The sequence below is a fragment of the Suillus clintonianus genome, assembly GCF_016758775.1.
Source record: "Suillus clintonianus strain FC179 chromosome Unknown DEU56scaffold_65, whole genome shotgun sequence".
Classification (NCBI taxonomy): domain Eukaryota; kingdom Fungi; phylum Basidiomycota; class Agaricomycetes; order Boletales; family Suillaceae; genus Suillus; species Suillus clintonianus.
The window spans coordinates 108,276-128,380 of NW_024539289.1; the positions used below are offsets into that span (position 1 = coordinate 108,276).

The 20,105-nt window shown below is 49.9% G+C and overlaps 6 protein-coding genes across 6 annotated transcripts; 4 read left to right on the top strand and 2 right to left on the bottom strand.

The window, feature by feature from the left end:
* The first annotated feature begins 897 nt into the window (after positions 1–897).
* DEU56DRAFT_499236 (uncharacterized protein) lies at positions 898–2,291 on the top strand. The gene is made up of 6 exons (XM_041346516.1): positions 898–1,048; positions 1,098–1,256; positions 1,316–1,336; positions 1,385–1,573; positions 1,625–2,045; positions 2,102–2,291. Exons 1-6 carry the CDS (start codon positions 974–976, stop codon positions 2,107–2,109), a joined length of 873 nt encoding a protein of 290 aa, XP_041205824.1. The 5' UTR covers positions 898–973; the 3' UTR covers positions 2,110–2,291.
* Positions 2,292–3,028: 737 nt separating this feature from the next.
* On the top strand, positions 3,029–6,185 carry DEU56DRAFT_982396 (P-loop containing nucleoside triphosphate hydrolase protein; the record flags this gene model as incomplete). Its single annotated transcript, XM_041359891.1, has 13 exons — positions 3,029–3,313; positions 3,372–3,485; positions 3,534–3,592; positions 3,673–3,794; positions 3,851–4,809; positions 4,863–5,012; positions 5,067–5,142; positions 5,191–5,313; positions 5,364–5,605; positions 5,665–5,789; positions 5,855–5,924; positions 5,981–6,057; positions 6,089–6,185. The coding sequence occupies 13 exons, from the start codon at positions 3,029–3,031 to the stop codon at positions 6,183–6,185; spliced, it is 2,499 nt and encodes an 832-aa protein (XP_041205825.1).
* Positions 6,186–7,460: 1,275 nt separating this feature from the next.
* On the top strand, positions 7,461–10,607 carry DEU56DRAFT_915255 (P-loop containing nucleoside triphosphate hydrolase protein; the record flags this gene model as incomplete). The annotated part of the gene is made up of 12 exons (XM_041357718.1): positions 7,461–7,754; positions 7,813–7,926; positions 7,975–8,033; positions 8,114–8,235; positions 8,292–9,250; positions 9,299–9,448; positions 9,503–9,578; positions 9,625–9,747; positions 9,798–10,039; positions 10,098–10,216; positions 10,282–10,343; positions 10,405–10,607. The coding sequence occupies 12 exons, from the start codon at positions 7,461–7,463 to the stop codon at positions 10,605–10,607; spliced, it is 2,523 nt and encodes an 840-aa protein (XP_041205826.1).
* A 162-nt stretch (positions 10,608–10,769) lies between these two features.
* On the bottom strand, positions 10,770–13,843 carry DEU56DRAFT_758226 (Alpha/Beta hydrolase protein; the record flags this gene model as incomplete). The annotated part of the gene is made up of 14 exons (XM_041350218.1): positions 10,770–10,833; positions 10,887–10,955; positions 11,011–11,186; positions 11,237–11,284; positions 11,353–11,413; positions 11,476–11,531; positions 11,593–11,684; positions 11,737–11,802; positions 11,868–12,390; positions 12,494–12,578; positions 12,701–12,843; positions 12,892–13,005; positions 13,058–13,544; positions 13,599–13,843. The coding sequence occupies 14 exons, from the start codon at positions 13,841–13,843 to the stop codon at positions 10,770–10,772; spliced, it is 2,229 nt and encodes a 742-aa protein (XP_041205827.1).
* A 968-nt stretch (positions 13,844–14,811) lies between these two features.
* On the top strand, positions 14,812–17,524 carry DEU56DRAFT_956830 (uncharacterized protein; the record flags this gene model as incomplete). The annotated part of the gene is made up of 7 exons (XM_041359252.1): positions 14,812–15,000; positions 15,050–15,161; positions 15,213–15,415; positions 15,479–15,658; positions 16,551–16,716; positions 16,775–16,900; positions 16,950–17,524. The coding sequence occupies 7 exons, from the start codon at positions 14,812–14,814 to the stop codon at positions 17,132–17,134; spliced, it is 1,161 nt and encodes a 386-aa protein (XP_041205828.1). The 3' UTR covers positions 17,135–17,524.
* A 983-nt stretch (positions 17,525–18,507) lies between these two features.
* On the bottom strand, positions 18,508–19,621 carry DEU56DRAFT_915258 (uncharacterized protein; the record flags this gene model as incomplete). Its single annotated transcript, XM_041357719.1, has 4 exons — positions 18,508–18,786; positions 18,838–18,888; positions 18,946–19,013; positions 19,300–19,621. The coding sequence occupies 4 exons, from the start codon at positions 19,619–19,621 to the stop codon at positions 18,508–18,510; spliced, it is 720 nt and encodes a 239-aa protein (XP_041205829.1).
* Between the last annotated feature and the right edge of the window lie 484 nt (positions 19,622–20,105).

The following is a 20,105-nucleotide window of genomic DNA, read 5'->3' on the forward strand; positions in this document are numbered from 1 at the left end:
GGACTGTCATCTGACATAGAAAGGATCATTGAATAGGGGACGATGATGAAATAATTACCAACTTATGTCCCACACGTCAGGGCCACCAAACTGGCATTAACCACCCTCATAGTAGTTTAGGGTGCGCACTGATTTTTCAGTCACTCGCAAATCCAGTTCAACTATGCATATGCGACACTGGCGACATTTGATTTCGGTGCACGTGGCACTCAAATAAGGATGGCTATGACGCATCTTTGGAAGAAGCAGAGGCAAAACATCATATGACAGTTATAGTGGACAATATGTGCGGCGGTCAATGACCCACCCAGTCACTGAGCGATGAGTGACATGCGTAGTACACACCAAAAATGTATGTAGCGTTCCGGGAATGTCACCAGACGTTTTGGGTGACGGCCTGTTTCAAGTTCCGGCCCCTCCTCGTGGTGCTGCGCAAATAAGTTTCAAATGGCTAGAGATTACACCGCAACTCACCATGTTCTTCTGCGAGTGGAGTGATCTAGGCACCTGAGGGCGCCCAACAGACAATGAACTAAAAAAGACGAGGAAAAAGAGAAGTGTATACTGAACTAATTTAGATGCGATGTGCTGAGGTGTGTACCCAAAATATGGGTGGTTGAAAGAGTGGACTGTGCTACTGGACCAGTAGCCCACATGCTATAGCTAGTAGTAGCAAGGATGTGGATATTGCGAATATAGACCTGGCGAAAGGAGGATGGTCGTCGGAATGACACAATTGTGCTCAGGGACAGGCACTTGTAGGAAACACAAAGACAACAGGTGGCAGTCTCTGCGTGGCATTGCAGGCTACATAAATAGTTGAAAAACCGTTGGCCGCCAGTGGTTTCTTGACGTTGTGGTGTCTTCAGTGTCACGGCACACTTGCAAGTGGCACTGGCACGTGTTGAACGACGCTTTCTGAATCGGGAACTGCCGAAAGCGCGTCTTGCTCTCTCACCAGATTGGCAACAAGATGGCAACAAACTCCCCACCGTCCGTCATACTTACGGACGCACTCGCATCTCTGAATAAGGCAGTAAACATCGCAGTAAGTTTAACGTCCTCAATGCTCTTCGAGATTCATTGACCTTGCATAGTTCACGAGCATACAAGACCAAACACGTCTAGAAGTCACACAAGCAAGTGCTGAAGCACGGGAAGCGCGTCGTGAACGGGATGAAGCCATTAAAGCTCTCCATGAGCTTAGGCTTGATGAGCAGGCATGGAGGCAAGAGGCTAATGCCCGACAATCTGCTGTATGTCTCCCACTCGGTCCCTGTACATTTACCATATGTAACCTTCCCCCCTGACACAGGTCGAGCAAGCCGAGTTGACTGTACGCCCATTGCTTTGATGACGTAGAAGTACTGAAATTTGCGCGCAGATAAAACACCAGGCAGATACGATCGCTCAGCTTCGCTATGAGTCCGAGCAGTGGAAACAACAGTGTCTCCGTCTCGAAGACACGTCGCGACAGGAAGCCACCAGCTGGAAGGAGCAGTTCCTACGCGTTGAGCAAGAGCGCTATAAGCTCGCAACGCGTGTGAATGAGCTCATTGAAGAACAGCATTCTGTACGATCCACTCTCATTTCTCGAATTTTGAATCTGACATCCACGCAACAGCATACTGTCCAAACACACGCGTCCATCACCCCATTCACGACAATGCTCCGTCACCCCAATGCAACCGCAAGCACAAGCCTTAGCGACCCATCCGCATCTACGCGCCCTCGTTTTCCTCCCTATACCTCCGAACTTCCTGACGAATCCATATCCGCATCGACATCCAGAGCATCCAAACCTATATCCACACAACAACTGCCCACTCCCATTTCTGCGAACCGCAGGGCCTCCGGAGATAAGTCAAAGCAGTACCTAATCCGACGCGTCCAAGCTGTGATCGAGGTGCCCGTAAAGGAGGAGAGTGTGGAGAACACCATGTCTGATGAAGCACCGTCTGCTTCAACTTCTTCTGCATCATCATCAAGCTCGGGTTCAGCATCAAGAGTACCAGGACCTAGTAGACCAACTTCAACCTTCTCAAGTAAACCTATACCGAAGCCCAGCAAACCTACCAGTGTCCCTAACAAAACTGGACAGGGCCATGACAAGGTTGTATCAGCCACCAGCAAATCCATACCACTGCACAACAAGCCTACATCGGCACCAGCACCGTCGAAATCCACAGCAAAACCTAGTAAACTCACACTCACCGGGACTGGCAACAAACCACCATCCAATCCTGCTACCAACAAACCTACCTCGTCCCGTCCCGTCCGCAAAGTGAGCACTAAGCGGCAGTATGTTGAGATCGAGGATGAAGAAGATAAGATGGCGGAGCAGTCCAAGTCAGGTAGTGATGCGACTATCGGAGACGAAGTTGATTCTTCAGAAGAGGAAGACGACGAGCTGACGCTTGGCGCCGAGGTACATTCCCTCTATTACGAGAATTTGGCTCAGCATGCTGACGCCAGCGCTCGCTAGGAAAACCGTCGCGAAGTTTACGGCACCAAGCGCATTCGAGTCGCATTAACGAGCGGTATGAAGGCCGTCTCGCACGCGCCGGCGAAAAAGAGGAAGCTGATTCCAAGCACGACTGCAATAGCGAGCGGTAAGAAGCCTCCTGCGAAAAGTGCGCGTGGGTGAAAGCCCCTCTAATTGCCCTCTAACGTTTGTGATATCCACGTGACTTGTGCTTTTTATTCTTTGCAACACCTGTTCTTCTAGCCACGGAATCTCCATATCAATTATCGCTATCTACTATGCTCGTGCGAGTGTATATCTCGTTTTGTATGATTACGATGCCACCAAATCCAAGGCGCTTACAAGATACCAATACATAAATGCCCATGAATCCCTGGATGAGATAGTTTCCACCATCACATTACATTGGCCCTCACTCGTCTCCCAAAGTACAGCTGCGCCCACAACAAGACAGACCTATCATGATGATGCAACTGATGGGGAGACTGTGGTACCTCATAACACGGTAAATGATTCATAAACGGATTTGATGATAACCCTGAGATGTCCTTTGAAAGGACCAGGAGTACTGACGACGTCGAGGTTCCAACTTCTCCTGCCCGCCAATCGACTGAGACACCGAACGAGAACCCACAAGATGATCTCGCCAATCGACATTCCACCGAGCAAGCTACTTCAAGCACTAGGGAGCCTCTCTTTGCTGTTGTTCTCCGAGAGATCGCCGCAGATCGAGCGCGAGCTGCTCTCAATGGTGCCAGTGCCGAGAGAGAGCCTATTTTCGGTTATCCTGCCCGAGAGGCCACTGCGGACCAAGTGCGCCTGGCATTGGTATGTTCTCTCAATAGCAAAGCTACATCGAGGCTGAGCGACTCGTGGATTCCCTTAGGAACACGATATAAACCCGTTCACAAAGCAGCCCCGTACTGCGCAGTATAAAAAGATCCTTGAAGACCGCAAAAAACTCCCCGTGTTTACACATATGGCCGAGTTCTACGAGATAGTAAGCCCCGCTCTATCTCACTTCATTCACACAGACTGACGTTCACAGTTCAACAAACACCAAATTATCATCATGGTCGGCGAGACTGGCTCAGGCAAGACCACGCAGTAAGTTGTCACCCCCCTGACGAATATTCTTTCTTGTCAATTCCGAACAATCGCTTATAGACTCTTTTCGTCCCTGCTAGAATACCCCAGTTCGTCGCCTACTCAGATCTTCCGCATACCACGAACAAGATTGTGGCATGCACCCAGACTCGCAGAGTCGCCACCATGTCTGTGGCGGAGCGCGTCGCGGATGAGATGGACGGTCTGTTTGTTTTGCTCCTCGTTCTGACCACATTCTGAGCTCACTTCATCTCCTAGTCCAACTTGGTAAACAAGTCGGTTACTCGATACGTTTCGAAGACATGACCGAGCCCGGCACAACCTTTCTCAAATACATGACCGACGGAATACTCCTCCGCGAAGCCATGAACGACCCCGATCTCAACCGCTACTCCACTATCATCATCGACGACGCCCACGAACGTACACTCGCTACTGACATCCTCATGGGTGTTCTAAAGTCCCTCGCTCGCCGTCGCCCAGACCTCAAACTCATCATCATGTCCGCCACTCTCGATGCCCTTAAGTTCCAGAAATACTTCGCTGGTTCGGATGACGCCCTTGCCCCGCTTTTTAAGGTCCCTGGCCGTATCCACCCCGTCGAGGTGTTCTACGCCCAGGAGCCGGAGCCGGACTATGTCAAGGCCGCCATCCGCACTGTGCTCACTATCCATTGTACAGAGGAACCAGGTGATATCTTGGTATTTCTGACCGGTGAAGAGGAAATCGAGAAGGTGTGCCGTAGCATCAAGTTATCTGTGGACAACTTCATCAAAATCGACTCAGAGTCCGTAGGCCCTGTCGTGTGCATCCCGTTGTACTCCTGGCTACCGCCTCAACAACAGCAACGCATCTTCGAACCGCCGCCCGAAGCAGGCAGCTCAAACGGCCCCCCGGGCCGCAAGGTCATCGTGAGCACGAATATCGCGGAGTCGTCGCTGACGATCGATGGGATTGTGTATGTCGTTGACCCGGGGTTTTCCAAGCAGAAAGCGTACAACCCGCGCACCCGCGTAGAGAGCTTACTCGTTAGCCGGATATCTAAGGCGTCGGCACAACAGCGTGCGGGCCGTGCCGGACGAACGAGGCCAGGCAAATGCTACAGATTATACACGGAGGAGTTCTTCATGTCGCAGCTCGAGGAGGAGACGCGGCCAGAAATCTTGAAGAGCAATTTAGTGAGCACGGTGCTAATGCTTGTCAAGGCAGGAGTTAAGGTGGGCGTAATGTAGGGGGTGATGTCTTTTGAGCTGGGCTGATGTCTGTGTAGGATCTTGTCACGTTTGATTATTTGGATGCGCCAGCGCCGGAGTCGTTGATGAGGGCACTAGAGATATTGAATTACCTTGCGGCGTTGGATGATGATGGAACCCTCACGTCGCTTGGGAGTCTCATGGCTCAATTTCCTCTGGATCCGCAGGTAGGCGATTGTTCTGGTGGCGGGTTTGGTTCTGATGGTTCTGACGCATGTCAGCTCGCAAAGCTGCTGATCGTCAGTCCAGAATTCAAATGTAGCGACGAGATCTTGACGATCACTGCGATGTTGTCAGGTGTGCACACTCAGCCTTGAGGTTTGTTCCCATCTGACGCCCTTGCAGTACCAAATGTATGGCTACGGCCGAGTAACAAGCGAAAAGAGGCGGATGCTGCAAAGGCGCTGCTTACCGTTCCCGGTGGCGACCACCTAATGCTTCTGAACGTGTACAACAAGTACATTCAAAGTAAGCCTCCTCTTCCTACATACACATGATCACTCACAACTACCCCCCAGACCAACACGACAAAACCTGGACATGGACGAACTACGTCTCCTCTAGTGCGTTGTTGGAAGCAGAAAAGGTGCGCGAGCAGCTGAAGTGGATGATGGAGCGGTATGAGGTGGAGCTCGTAAGCATGCAAGATCAGAGGAAGATGTCTTTGGCAATACGGCAGGCGTTGTGTTGTGGCTATTTCATGCAAGTTGCACACAAGGTGGGAGGGAGGGGGAATTATGTGACTTTGAAGGATAATCAGGTGTATTATCTTGGTTTTGGGTTGTGGTTGGCGTGCTGATAGCTGTTTTTTCGTGGTAGGCCGTGGTGCTGCATCCGTCGTGCAGTATTGATACCGTGACACAACCGGAGTGGGTGATTTTCAATGAGTTTGTGCTCACGACGAGACCGTACATACGGACCGTCACGGATGTCCGACCAGAGTGGTACGTACGTCTTAGCACTGTAGTTGTGCATACTGACGCGGATTTGTACAATAACGTTCTGACAGGCTCCTCGAGTACGCGCACTTGTACTTTGATTTGAAGAATTGGCCAAACTGCGACACAAAGCGTGCGTTGGTGAGGGTTGCGAACAAACGCGCGCGGTCAGGGTTAGGGGCGGTTTGACAAGGCAGCGCGACGCTGGTGAAAGTGGTGGAGAGGTTGAGGGGGCATATCTTTTCGTTGTCGTTGTCGTTCGCGTTCGTGCACAGTGCACTTGGCTTTGCTTACTTTCGACCCAGTCTTCGCATTCGGTCCCTTCTTGGTCTTGCTTTGATTCTTGCTGGAATCGCCCATGAACTGCTTCTCGCTAGTCTTCTAACCGTACCTCCAACATGATGAAGATACCAATCATTTGTACTTGCATTGTATATAGGCCTAGTCTTGCAAAGATATGCACAGGTGACCGATCAAACAATTCATTTTTGCACGTTACCCTAATATAGTTAATATCTTACAAATGCCCCGATTCGTCTCCAAAACATATCCTTCAGTTCAACCGATTTTCAAAACCCTCGAGCCAGAAAGTCAGGGAATTGGACACTCTGGGGTCAAAGTCTGGGACGGACTCTGGGGCCAGAGTCTGGGGCTCATCGGCAAGTCCGGCAGAGACCAGCTGAGGTTAAATTTCATCGCTCACGAAGCCTTGCATCATGACAAGTACTATTTGCAGGTACTGGCTAGGGCTGCACTAACTTGAACTAGCATATTCTGACTGACAAGCAATCTTGCCGCTTGGTTCATCGATCGCGATAACAACACCATTGGACTTGCACTATGGGTAGCCATCAACAACAATATTCAATACTACGCCAGGACCTCGGTTGGGCTGGAGCCAAGTCGACCCTACCATGTTTGCGAACGACAAGGACGTGATGCAGGCAGTCATCAATGAACGAGTTTGGTTGGCTCTTGTCGGTAAGTCACTTCTCTGTGCGTGATGCATCTTTGGGCATTCATATTCCCTAGTTGAGACGAACACTTCTGATAAACTGGCTGTCGCGAGGCAAACTGGCAGCTCAAGCGCTCATTGTCCACTATGCTACTGTGTGTAGTGTCAACCCACGCATGACACACGGCCGCTACACGTATGTCTATAGGCTCGTCATGAAGTCACGATCGGCATTGCCGTCACTCCAATCTACAGCAGCCTCCTTGGGGAGATTTCGGCGAAAAAGAGGAAGCTGATTCCAAGCACGACTGCAATAGCGAGCGGTAAGAAGCCTCCTGCGAAGAGTGCGCGTGGGGGAAAGCCCCTGGTGCAGATTGCCTGCGTCTAACGTTTGTAATATCCACGTGACTTATGCTTTTTATTCTTTGCAACACAGCCTCTGTTCTTCTAGCCACGGAATCTCCATATCAATTATCGCTATCTACTATGCTCGTGCGAGTGTATATCTCGTTTTGTATGATTACGATGCCACCAAATCCAAAGCGCTTACAAGATACCAATACATGAATGCCCATCACATTACATTGGCCCTCACTCGTCTCCCAAAGTACAGCTGCGCCCACAACGAGACAGACCTCTTATGATGATGCAACTGATGAGGAGACTGTGGTACCGCATAACACGGTAAATGATTCATAAACGGATTTGATGATCACCCTGAGATGTCCTTTGAAAGGGCCAGGAGTACTGACGACGTCGAGGTTCCAACTTCCCCTGCCCGCCAAAAGACTGAGACACCGAAAGAGAACCCACATGATGATCTCGCCAATCGACATCCCACCAAGCAAGCTACTTCAAGCACTAGGGAGCCTCTCTTTTCTGTTGTTCTCCGAGAGATCGCCGCAGATCGAGCGCGAGCTGCTTCAAGCACTCTCAATGGTGCCAGTGCCGAGAGAGAGTCCATTTTTGGTTATCCTGCCCGAGAGGTCACCGCAGACCAAGTGCGCCTGGCATTGGTATGTCCTCTCAATAGCAAAGCTACGTCGAGGCTGAGCGACTCGTGGATTCCCTTAGGAACACGATACAAACCCGTTCACAAAGCAGCCCCGTACTGCGCAATACAAAAAGATCCTTGAAGCCCGCAAAAAACTCCCCGTGTTTACACATATGGCCGAGTTCTACGAGATAGTAAGCCCCCCTCCATCTCACTCCATTCACCTAGACTGACGTTCACAGTTCAACAAACACCAAATTATCATCATGGTCGGCGAGACTGGCTCAGGCAAGACCACGCAGTAAGTTGTCACCCCCCTGACGAATAATCTTCCTTGTCAATTCCAAACAGTCGCTTATAGACTCTTTTCGTCACTGATAGAATACCCCAGTTCGTCGCCTACTCAGATCTTCCTCATACCACGAACAAGATTGTGGCATGCACCCAGACCCGCAGAGTCGCCACCATGTCTGTGGCGGAGCGTGTCGCGGATGAGATGGATGGTCTGTTTGTTTTGCTCCTCGTTCTGACCACATTCTGAGCTCACTTCATCTCCTAGTCCAACTTGGTAAACAGGTCGGTTACTCGATACGTTTCGAAGACATGACTGAGCCCGGCACAACCTTTCTCAAATACATGACCGACGGAATACTCCTCCGCGAAGCCATGAACGACCCCGATCTCAACCGCTACTCCACTATCATCATCGACGACGCCCACGAACGCACACTCGCTACTGACATGCTCATGGGTGTTCTAAAAACCCTCGCTCGCCGTCGCCCAGACCTCAAGCTCATCATCATGTCCGCCACTCTCAACGCCCTTAAGTTCCAGAAATACTTCGCTGGTTCGGATGACGCCCTTGCCCCGCTTTTTAAGGTCCCTGGCCGTACCCACCCCGTCGAGGTGTTCTACACCCAGGAGCCGGAGCCGGACTATGTCGAGGCTGCCATCCGCACCGTGCTCACTATCCATTGTACAGATGAACCAGGTGATATCTTGGTATTTCTGACTGGTGAAGAGGAAATCGAGGACGTGTGCCGTAGCATCAAGCTCGCTGTGGACGACTTCATCAAATTCGACTCCGAGTCCGTAGGCCCTGTCGTGTGCATCCCGTTGTACTCCTGGCTACCGCCTCAACAACAGCAACGCATCTTCGAACCGCCGCCCGAAGCAGGCAGTTCAAACGGCCCCCCGGGACGCAAGGTCATCGTGAGCACGAATATCGCGGAGTCGTCGCTGACGATCGATGGGATTGTGTATGTCGTTGACCCGGGGTTTTCCAAGCAGAAAGTATACAACCCGCGCATCCGCGTAGAGAACTTACTCGTCAGCCCGATATCTAAGGCGTCGGCACAACAGCGTGCGGGCCGTGCAGGGCGAACGAGGCCAGGCAAATGCTACAGATTATACACGGAGGAGGACTTCATGTCGGAGCTCGAGGAGGAGACGCGGCCAGAAATTTTGAGGAGCAATTTAGCGAGCACGGTGCTAATACTTGTCAAGGCAGGGATTAAGGTGAGCGTAATGCAGGGGATGTCTTTTGGGCCGGGCTGATGTCTGTAGGATCTTGTCATGTTTGATTATTTGGATGCGCCAGCGCCGGAGTCGTTGATGAGGGCACTGGAGCTATTGAATTATCTTGCGGCGTTGGATTATGATGGAACCCTCACGTCGCTTGGGAGTCTCATGGCCCAATTTCCTCTGGATCCGCAGGTAGGCGATTGTTCTGGTGGCGGGTTTGGTTCTGACGGTTCTGACGCATGTCAGCTCTCAAAGATGCTGATCGTCAGTCCAGAATTCAAATGTAGCAACGAGATCTTGACGATCACTGCGATGTTGTCAGGTGCACACTCAGCCTTGAGGTTTGTTCCCATCTGACGCCCTTGCAGTACCAAATGTATGGCTACGGCCGAGTAACAAGCGACAAGAGGCGGATGCTGCAAAGGCGCTGCTTACCGTCCCCGGTGGCGACCACCTAATGCTTCTGAACGTGTACAACAAGTACATTCAAAGTAAGTCTCCTCTTCCTACATACACATTATCATTCACAACTACCCCCCAGACCAACACGACAAAACCTGGACATGGACAAACTACGTCTCCGCTAGTGCGTTGTTGGAAGCAGAAAAGGTGCGCGAGCAGCTGAAATGGATGATGGAGCGGTTTGAGGTGGAGCTCGTAAGCATGCAAGATCAGAGGGAGATGTCTTTGGCAATACGACAGGCGTTGTGTTGTGGCTATTTCATGCAAGTTGCACATAAGGTGGGAGGGAAGGGGAATTATGTGACCTTGAAGGATGATCAGGTGTATTATCTTGGCTTTGGGTTGTGGTCGGCGTGCTGATAGTTTTTTTTCGTGGTAGGCCGTGATGCTGCATCCATCGTGCAGACTGGATACACAGCCGGAGTGGGTGATTTTTAATGAGTTCGTGCTCACGACCAGACCGTACTTACGGACCGTCACGGATGTCCGACCAGAATGGTGTGTATGTCTTAGCACTGTAGTTGTGCATACTGACGCGGATTTGTACATTAACGTTCTGGCAGGCTCCTCGAGTACGCGCCCTTGTACTTTGATTTGAAGAATTGGCCAAATTCCGACGCAAAGCGTGCGTTGACGAGGGTTGCGAGCACACTGCGCGCCAGGTTAGGAGCGGTTTGACAAGGCAGCGCGCGCTGGTGAAAGCGGTGGAGAGGTTGAGGGGGCATGCCTTTTCGTTGTCGTTGTCGTTGTCGTTCGCGTTCGTGCCCTTGGCTTTGCTTACTTTCGACCCAGTCTTCGCATTCGGTCCCTTCTTGGTCTTGCTTTGATTCTTGCTGGAATCACCCGTGAACTCCTTCTCGCTAGTCTTCTAACCGTACCTACAACATGATGAAGATACCAATCATTTGTAATGCACGGGTGACAGATCAAACAATTCATTTTTGCACGTTACCCAAATATAGTTATATCTTACAAACATTTTGCCCCGATTCGTCTCCAAAACATATTGAAACATATCCTTCAGTTCTTCCGATTTTCAAAAAAGGGCCCCTCAAGCACTCTTATGCCTGACGAACTGATTAAACCACCTAAACACCTCGTGGTGCCATTTCAAACTGTCCCAGTCAAAGCATCAGCTCATGTCCAGTGAGTGGAACTGCATACGCACCTATTCCCAGCATTTAACACCCAATGGTTTTCGTCGGGGAAGATCAGAAGGCGGCTCGGGACGCCCAGCCTATATGCGTGTCGATCAGTAAGAACCACCAAACGAAAAGAAAAGAAAAACGCACTGCTGCAACGCATGGAAAGCCGCAATGCCATCTCCCTCAGGAAGCCTGTAATCCTTGCTGCTATGTATCGTCAGCTGCGGGGTGGACCACTTGGCAACGGTGTACGCGGGGCTGTATTTCCGCGATGCTTCGAATGCGGCGGGTTCCCATGGGCGTCCTCCCCATTCGTGGTTGAACTGCGGTGCTTTTAGTGATCAGGGTTGAATAGTAGGTATGGGAGACGCACAAAGAACAGTTCATCAGTGGCATAGCCATTGTAAGTTGTGTCGAATACCTGTTTCATGCCGATGGTCAGTACCTTTCCTTTCGCTCTTTCATGTAGCTCGAGTGAGGAATACGCACACCATCGTGGCAGACTAATGCCTTGAACCCAAATCCGAGCTCAGGGTTGCCTTGAATCCAGCTATGAAGAGCGCAAATCAGGATGCAAGATGATGTTAAGGACAAGAGGAAGAGAACACGCACTTGATCGCATACCCGCCATAGCTTGCACCAGCAGCTACCGTGCGACTTTGGTCAATCTACGCGAAGGAGCTGACGTCAGGATGCGTTGAGTGAGGAAGACGTGGCGCAGAACCTCACCTCTGGGTATTCTTGAAGGATATACTTCCACCCCATCAATAAGTCCTGGATCGGGCGACCTCCCCATTCTTTATTGATACCATCTGTGAAGTCTACGATACTGCGTCAGCACAAGAGCAGACAAGAGAAGAGAGTATCACACACTCTGTCCGAATGAAGTTGATCCCGTTGGATTGATAGCAATGACCACATATCCCTGGCTCGCAAAGACTATAGCAGACGTAGCACAACATTAGCCCACCCCGTGTAACCCAACGAAAGAAAAAAATGTGTACCATTTGGATTCCACCGCGTCGACCACTGATCAAACCATGCGCTCTCCGGGCCCCCATGGATCAACATCACAGCAGGCCACTTCCCATTGACCCCACGTTGGAATCCAGGTGGAGTAATCACATAACCGTGCGTGTCCTGCCCCTTTGCCGTACCTTTGAACCAGAAATCCTTCCCCGGGGAAAGATCTTTGCCCTGGAGCCCTGCGGTAGCAAATGAAGTAAGGCGTTTAAGAATCGTCGCCTCTACATCTGCCTTTCTTCCTGCTAAGAGATCCTGCTCGGTGACATCAAGCCCACTAAGCTCATACACTTCGTTCGGGGAGGTCAGGCTCGAAAGCGCAAAGGTGGCCCTGCCGCCTGGGATCGGCGTGAAGCCAGATATAGAACCGCTGGAGGTGAGCGCTGTGGGTTGAGTGGTGTATGTGGTGTTAGAGGGAGGTGTTGGCGGAATTGCCAGGGCGAAGACCTTGACGCGGGCATGATCGCCCGTTGTGGCGTAAATGAGGGCAGAGGAAGGGGAAAACTAGGATTGGATTAGTTGGCTAGTACGACAACAGAAGTATGTAAAGAAGGTGTATAACGCGTGAAGGAATTATAGAGAATCACAACAACTGGATAAGACTCACGATGATAGAATCAGGGGAACGATCCCAGTCCTCCGTGATGGTGAACTGGACATCCTTGTTGAGGTCGTAGATCACCACTCTAGCGCTGTACACGTGACGTCGACAACGTAAGAAGAAGAAGCGGAGCGGAAGCGAGTGTGTGAGCGGGTGAGAGGTACATGCGTGAATTCAAGTCAAAATAGCACACGGATAGACTGCATAACCCACCGATCACTCTCATGCCCATCAAGAGGAAGTTCCAGCCACGCGACTTTATCGCCAGAGGGGCTGAAGACGGGGGAATGCGTCGCACCTTGGATGCCCGAGGTGAGTTGCCTGAGGTTTGTTCCGTCATGTGCAACAAGGTAAATCTATCTGGCGTGTTAGTATAGAAGGGTCAAAAGAGGTAGTGCACGCACATTTTGCCTGGTGTGCATGGCCTTGGGGAGTTGTGGATCCTTTGCAGTGAAGATGATATGTGTTTGGGAAATATCATAGTCATCCGCCTCACCAAATGGTTCCACGGGGGAAGACTAGTTCAATTCAATTTCGTCACCAGCCCAAAGAGCTGGATCAAGCACTCACGAGTCCCGTCCCCTTCAGCGCGTTCACGTAGGCTTCCCCCAGCACCCACTTTGTACCTGTTTTCGCCAAACTGACCCCAATGAGAGCCTTGCTCTTGGGACCGACCCACGTATCCCATTGGCGTTCAAATGTCTGATCATACACCAGGGCAGTATTGCCCCGATTCTCATATGCCGTGTCCTGCTCTTTTACGGTCTCGACGAGGCCATCAGGATGCACGTATGCGGAGAACACGAGACGCTGAGCGCTAGGACTGTAACGGAAAGCGCTTGCGGTGGTGATGGGGAAGGATCCTACGAGGGAGGAGGTGTCGGAGGTGAGAGGTGAAGTGGTGATGGGAATGGTATAGAGACTCTGTGTGTCATCTTTTGTCACGACGTGTGCGATGGTGCGAGAATCAAGCCAGAAGGCATCACCACCGTCGGGCAAAGGAATGTCATAGATATCGCCATCGCCGAGAGCGACGATGGAGAGTGACTTGTGTGACCTAATGGCCAGACAGTGTTACGACTATAGGAACAAGAAAAAAGGGGGAGCGTACTTGCGATCTTGGAAAGAGTAGGTGCTGATTGGTACGATAGCAAGATCGCCGATGTCGTTTGGCAAGGGAGCACCAGGCCGAGGAAGGGTGAGCATATCTTGCGGGGAGAGTGCATTTGCGCCTTCGCTGAGGGTAAAGTCTGTAGCCATCTGAGGAATTTGCGGAGCAGAAGCTGATGAAATGGAACTGGAATATAATGGCACCTGAGCAGCAAAGCCCAGCTGCAAGAAAGGAAGTATACGCATGGTGCAATTAAGGCGTCTCAAACTGTTTGTATACGCTATTCGTTTACGGTCCAGGCCTAGCTAGTTCAACACGAGGTGGTCAATTTTATTGTTTGCTGTCACTCACCACCGCGTGCAACACACTGGTCAACGATAGACGTCACGGTCGTCGTGCGACTAAACAACCGGCACCGCGTGTTCTCGTGGGTAACGATCACATCAGCTCCCACACTTGTAGATATTCATGCAGACTCAAAATTTACCGCGACCCTCAGCATCACCTGCGGTTTACCAATGTTCTTGGCCAGTTCCACACTCAGATCCATAAAAACAAGCACTTATCTTCCATGTCATATGATTAAAGCAGGGAAGTAATGTGATGTATGAACGCCCTTACTAACTACTAGAGCATGTTGCAGTCCACGATTCACTTAAACTCCGTGTTGATGTTGACGTTCTACGGACTCAACTGCGAACTTCAGCAGCTTCGGAACTATTGTGCACAGTTGAAACCGCCAACGCGGCCCACGCGATGAATCCTTGCCGAACGTAGTAACTAACCGCCAGTGTGAATGACACTGTAGGAGCAAGACGAAGCACCATGCAGGTCAGTCCTTCTATTCTCGTCAGTCTATGTGACACTGACGCTCATGAGTGCTTTCCCTCGTCAATGGAGGTCAGTCCGGGCCCCGCCGATAATCCTCTCACCGTGATCGGTGAATATGCTGCTTCCTGGTAGTGACATCACATGATTAACCTCATATCTTATCAAAAAAAAGAGCGGTATTCGGAATATGCCGTTAGTTGCAAGGTGTCCGCACCAGGAATGGCCACGAGGCTTGAACCCGATCTCGATGGACTGATGTCAACAATGCAATTTCCGCGTTGCACAGAAGAACACTGCTTTTCCAACGCGTCAGTGCTTCCCTTACGGTCCGTCTCCTCGTTTGGTTTATTCGAAGACGGAAAATAATGAAAGACCGCGAAGAATGATTGTCATCCTTTACGAGGTTTTTTTGGTTTATGGTAAGTGTACCGTCGCATGTCAGGTAGTACTGTATCGTGTCGACGATACGAGACTTGAATCGACCGTTTCGTTGTCCTTTTTATACAATTGGAATGTGCCGCGATCTCTCACTGATCACCACGGGGTCGCTGTGGAGACCACTTCTGGTCCTGTGCGTGTGCTGACCGTTGAACGTTGATGGATGGTATCATTCCCGACAGACGTTTCGTTCTGCCTATCTCAACGGATGCGATGTCGAGCTTGGCTGTGATTGGCTCGCATTTGTTCATGCAAAATTCGATGGCTCCCGATTCCGACGACCTTCCTCTGAAGGTACGCGAACTCGATTTTTCTTCAAATGAGTCGTTCTCTGATTTTTCATAGATAACAAAATTTCTTCGTTTGTTGTTACGGACGAAGAAGTTTCAGTTGCCCAAGCGGGTTCATCTAATGCTGTCTTCCATTTGCTGCCAAATACTATTATCTGTATTGACGATACGAGACTCGAATCGACCGATTACGATGACCTTCCGACATGGATGTCGCGCACCTTTCTGCTGGTCACAGTTGGATCGTCCAGCCTGAAGGTACGTATACGAGTCATTCTTTGATTTTTATAGAGCACACAATTTCTTTAGTACCTGTTATAGACGAAGAAGTTGTTTCAATTGCCCAGAGGGGGTTCACGTGTAGCTACCCAAGTGAGTTCATCTAATGCTGCCCAAGCGAGGATATCTCCCTTGCAGGAGACAACATTTATTGCGCACATCCTTCAGGCAGCAACCCCGCGGTATTGGAAACGGTACCCGCAGATTCTCGAACAACTCGAGGTAATCTCGTGTTGGTGATGGCGCAACTTGATTAAAAAACAATTTCGCTGACTGCTTGTACATCCGGGATTGAAATTTCTTTTCATGACTTCCAAGGTCATCACCAATGTCAGAATCGATTTCGCAGTGGGGATGCCCTTCCTTGATGTATTCGTAACACACATTTGAATCGAGTACAATTGCGATAGCAAAATCAAGACCGATAATGATTGCAGGAAGCGAACCGTAGCAGGCTCTGCCGCGAGCGGCCCTGTGCGTTATTTTAAAATTGAGTGCTGCAGACAAAATCACGAAATAGTGGACCATCACGAATTGAGCGGCCCTCTGCGTTATTTCAAAATTGAGTATTGCAGACAAAATCACCGAATAGTGGACCATCGCGAATAGAGCGGCCCTCTGCGTTATTTTAAAACTGAGTGCTGCAGACATCACGAAATAGTGGACCGTCACGAATAGAGCGTAACCCATAGTAAACGTTAGCAAGGCCCCTGCCAACAAAGTTTGACCCTTTCCTCTATATCTAGTTTAAGGTGACCAGCCCGTCTATCGCCGGTTTGCCGTTAGTTATCGATGGTTTGCTTCATTGGATGGGCTGGAAACCAGTCTAGGCATATATAGGGTATTGAGGAGATTTGGTAATTGTGAAGGAGATGAGAAGAATGTGAATATGAGAGCGTGTTCTCTACCTAGACCCCGCGGGAACCTTTGGTCTCTTATCACCCGTGACTCTGCCCTTTGCCTTATCCATTCTCTGCCATCGTCCCTGTGGGACATCCCGTTTAAGCGCTCCTACATCAAAGTTGTCGCGCGCCACGGGAGGGTCGAGGATGCTATAAAGGTAGGCTTCTAACTCGAGCTATAGACTCAATATTGTGCGATTGCAAATATGCAGCTCTACCAGGGTGCGCAAGGCTACCAGCAACCTGCGAAGCAAAGTAAAATCGCATCGCAGAGGCAGTACCGAGTCAAACAGGGTGACGGGTTCCAGGAACTCCGCGAAGTTATTGGTTCAGTGACAGGAGAAGCTCCCCGGACCAGGCGCGAAACCTTGAAGAAAGGTTTACAAATTTGTTCTGAAATACTATTTGCTTGCATGCTTGCTCATCCCCTTCACAGCTGCAGAACTGCTGCGGCAGTTGTCTAGAGAAAATGGGGCAAATTCCAGGCATGAGTCACTCCCACTCTTGGAGCCCTCGTCAGCAGCGCCCAATGAAGTTGACCAAGGATCTCACATGTTTTATGGTACGCATCTTTGGGTCGTCGGCGACAGGTCCTCACAGTGTATTCTTAGAACCTCTTGTCATCCCCAACGAGACTTGGACAAACACTATTGCACCGTGGATAATGAACAGTAGCCAAATGCCAGACACATTGGCAACGAGCTCGATGCCAGAGTATCATGGCTATCCTCAGGAAGAGATCCACCATACAGGTCATGGGGGGGATTGGAATTTGGCTCCACAACCACCTTCATAATTTCGACGGTCCTCATTCTCTGCGCAGTAGAACGACCTGTCGCTCATCCACTCGAACGTAGAAAAGGTGGGAGAGAATTAGACTGCATCTCGGAATTCGAGGAATCCCTGATACTTAGTTGTAGTATATACCTAACTTGATCATGATCTTGCGGATTCACGTACCTTGTACTTGTAGCTTCTACGGGTATTGTTTTTGCATATTTGCTGGACCTATAAAGTGTATGGTGACTTGTGATCATACCCAACGAGATGGCGAGTGAGAGAAGCACGATCGTTCGACATCCTGGTTGTTCTATGGCAAAATATGCAAGTCAGCGAGGTCACCAGGCTGGGGTGGTACTGGGGGTATGTACTCGCAATCAGTCGCAATATCTAATTCGTTAGAAGTCAGCGGTGTTCAAGTTGTTTTACAAACTCCGCTTCCCAGAAGCTCAAGAGGTTTTACATAACATCTTTGGGGGCCACTACTGGACAAAATTAATTTGTGACCTGATTGTGAGTAAGAATGATGAATCACAGTGAATAACGGTGTATGACTCTAACCTAGGCGCAGTCAACAACTTACAAAGAAAACCAAATGCAGGAACCTTAACGCAAGACCACCGTGGGCCATGTCCAAGGACAAGTTAAACACGTTTTTACGTATCTGGATATTAGTTTTGGAAGGTACCACTCTGTTTTTGGTTTGATCAGACTTCTTTTGCTTTTGTCTTCCGCTTTGATTACGCACTCGACTTTGCACGTTACTGAGTCAATGGACGCTAACGCTGGCAGTGGCACCCGCCGCAAATACATGTGATACCAATCCAAACTATTCGCACTGCTTACACCGGAATTGGCCAACGGGTGAATATTGCCCTTCGCTCACAAGTCGGTGATGCCGCTTGCCTGGGGGCGCAGCGAAATGAGTGTTCGACACAGAGGATTCCTCCATGCCAAGATGGGTGACGAGAACCTGAGCGACCACCACAATTGAGAGACGACACATAGATAATTTGATGCAAGTACCTTCGAAGCATGTTCTCTGGCTGGACCTTTTTATATCTGGAGGACGCAAGGTTGGTAGACAACTTGGATCAGCGCCATACTGTTCTATCCTCACTTTGCATTTTCTGCAGTGGCTGGACCAGCACGAAAAAACTTCATCACTGAGAGATTTTGCACCCGTCGCACTTAATTAGCAAGGGGGGAGGATCATCGTCCACGACTGACTCATCACTCATCATGGTACCGCCAAGCTAAATAACCAGCAACTGAAGATACGCCCTACTTTCTGTAAAAATACACTTTGCAATTTGAACAAGGCGTAGTGAGCAAAGGGAGATCGTTCGTCCGGGACGAGCTCATCATAGTACCATTTGAAAAGTCAGTCTAAAAGAAAAAAAAACACAACCGACCGCTTCCGTGCTCTCCAGTATTGATCTGCCCTGCTGCGGGTGGTCGTTGTGAATCGGGATTTGGAGGAGAAACATAGTCTTCGTCACGAATCCATTCATTGTCTTTGGCGGGAGCATCGGCTGAAGCATTCCGCTGTAAACGGATGCGTGAGATCCAGCAAACAGGAGGGACCTCGACAATAGCCGGTGATGCCCGACCTGTCCGAATGGGCCACCAGGATTGGGTAGTGGGCGGTACTGGTGGGGGCCGGGACTAGAAAATGAAATATAAGTCAAATATGTGAATATGGCAATCCCTACTTACGTCCTCATGGAGATTTATATGTGAATGAGGTAGGGACGCTATAGCGGGGAACTGCAAGCGGACCGTCGAGTCAATTGTACATGAAGCAAACAGATAAAGGAAACGTACGTCCAGGGGATTACGAAGCCCGTCCGTTTTTTGTAAAGAGGAAGACCGTCTCGAGATGACGAGCAGTGCTATCAGTGCGGATTAGTAGATCTTGAGAGAACATGGTGAGTATCTTCTGAATGCCCAATTTGAACGAATCTGCACGACCGGCAACATAGTGTCCCTTAGAGATGTCGACAATTTGACGACCGACGCTCAATCTTTGAAGCTATCCAGCTGACATAAATGACCTGCCTGCAGTTTTAATGCCATGAAATTATATACTAGCATGACACGTATTACAAATACGAGCATTTGACTAGCGGCACGAGTATTTAAAGCTTCACCTGAACAATAAGATCGCACACGACGTACCTCGAACCCAACGTAGCATTTCTTCATAATTAGCACGGCGTACAGAGCATACCATGCCCTTTTCACAGTACTCTGCAAGACCTCTAAACTTAAGTGTCAGCCAGTTTTTTGTGCATTTACGTTTAAAAACCGCGATCGTCGATTGTTCGTGCGCAATTTTGCATCCAAATCTCGCATGTCCTTGCATGAAATGGTCCACGAACACCTTAGTATGATTCATCCGGGTGAGCTTTTTCTTGATGCTCTCTAAGGACGCTGCAGTACACCACCGGCGCCGTTGAAGGTCATGAAGGGATTCTTCACGCGTACGTACGGCCTTCATATTGTCTCGAACGACGTTTTGAATAGAGCTGTGGCGGTTGAGCGCCCCTGAAAAGCAAGACAAGGTCAAGACTTGCGGAGAGGAGATGACACAATGGTAACTGAAAAGAGGACCCGCGAGGACTTGGCAAGCGCTCAATTAATGGCTGGAGCCCTGGAAGATCTGAATAGATGACATTCAGTGCGTGCTCGTAAAACAATCAACATGTCCTTGCGAGAATTGTCAACGACCTATAGCCAGGTGAAGACACAGGTACATGAGTGGGTTCAGGAAGTGGAATTCGAGGCTGTCTTCAAAAAAAACATGATTTCCGCCGAGTGGTCAACATTGCTCCGGTTCATCTCAGAGTATACTAGCTAGCCTGAATGTCAGCAGCATAGATAAAGACACATAAGAAGACTCACTCACGTTGATCAACGGCGTAATGCCAGTCGCTGCCAAGCAATGTCAAGAAGAAAATCAAGGTGAACCTGTGAATAAGCTA

Coding starts and splice junctions, on each gene's coding strand:
- DEU56DRAFT_499236 (XM_041346516.1), top strand. CDS start 974: ATGGCAACAAACTCCCCACCGTCCGTCATACTTACGGACGCACTCGCA. Junction 1,257..1,315: donor CTAATGCCCGACAATCTGCT/GTATGTCTCCCA, acceptor CCCCTGACACAG/GTCGAGCAAGCCGAGTTGAC. Junction 1,337..1,384: donor TCGAGCAAGCCGAGTTGACT/GTACGCCCATTG, acceptor ATTTGCGCGCAG/ATAAAACACCAGGCAGATAC.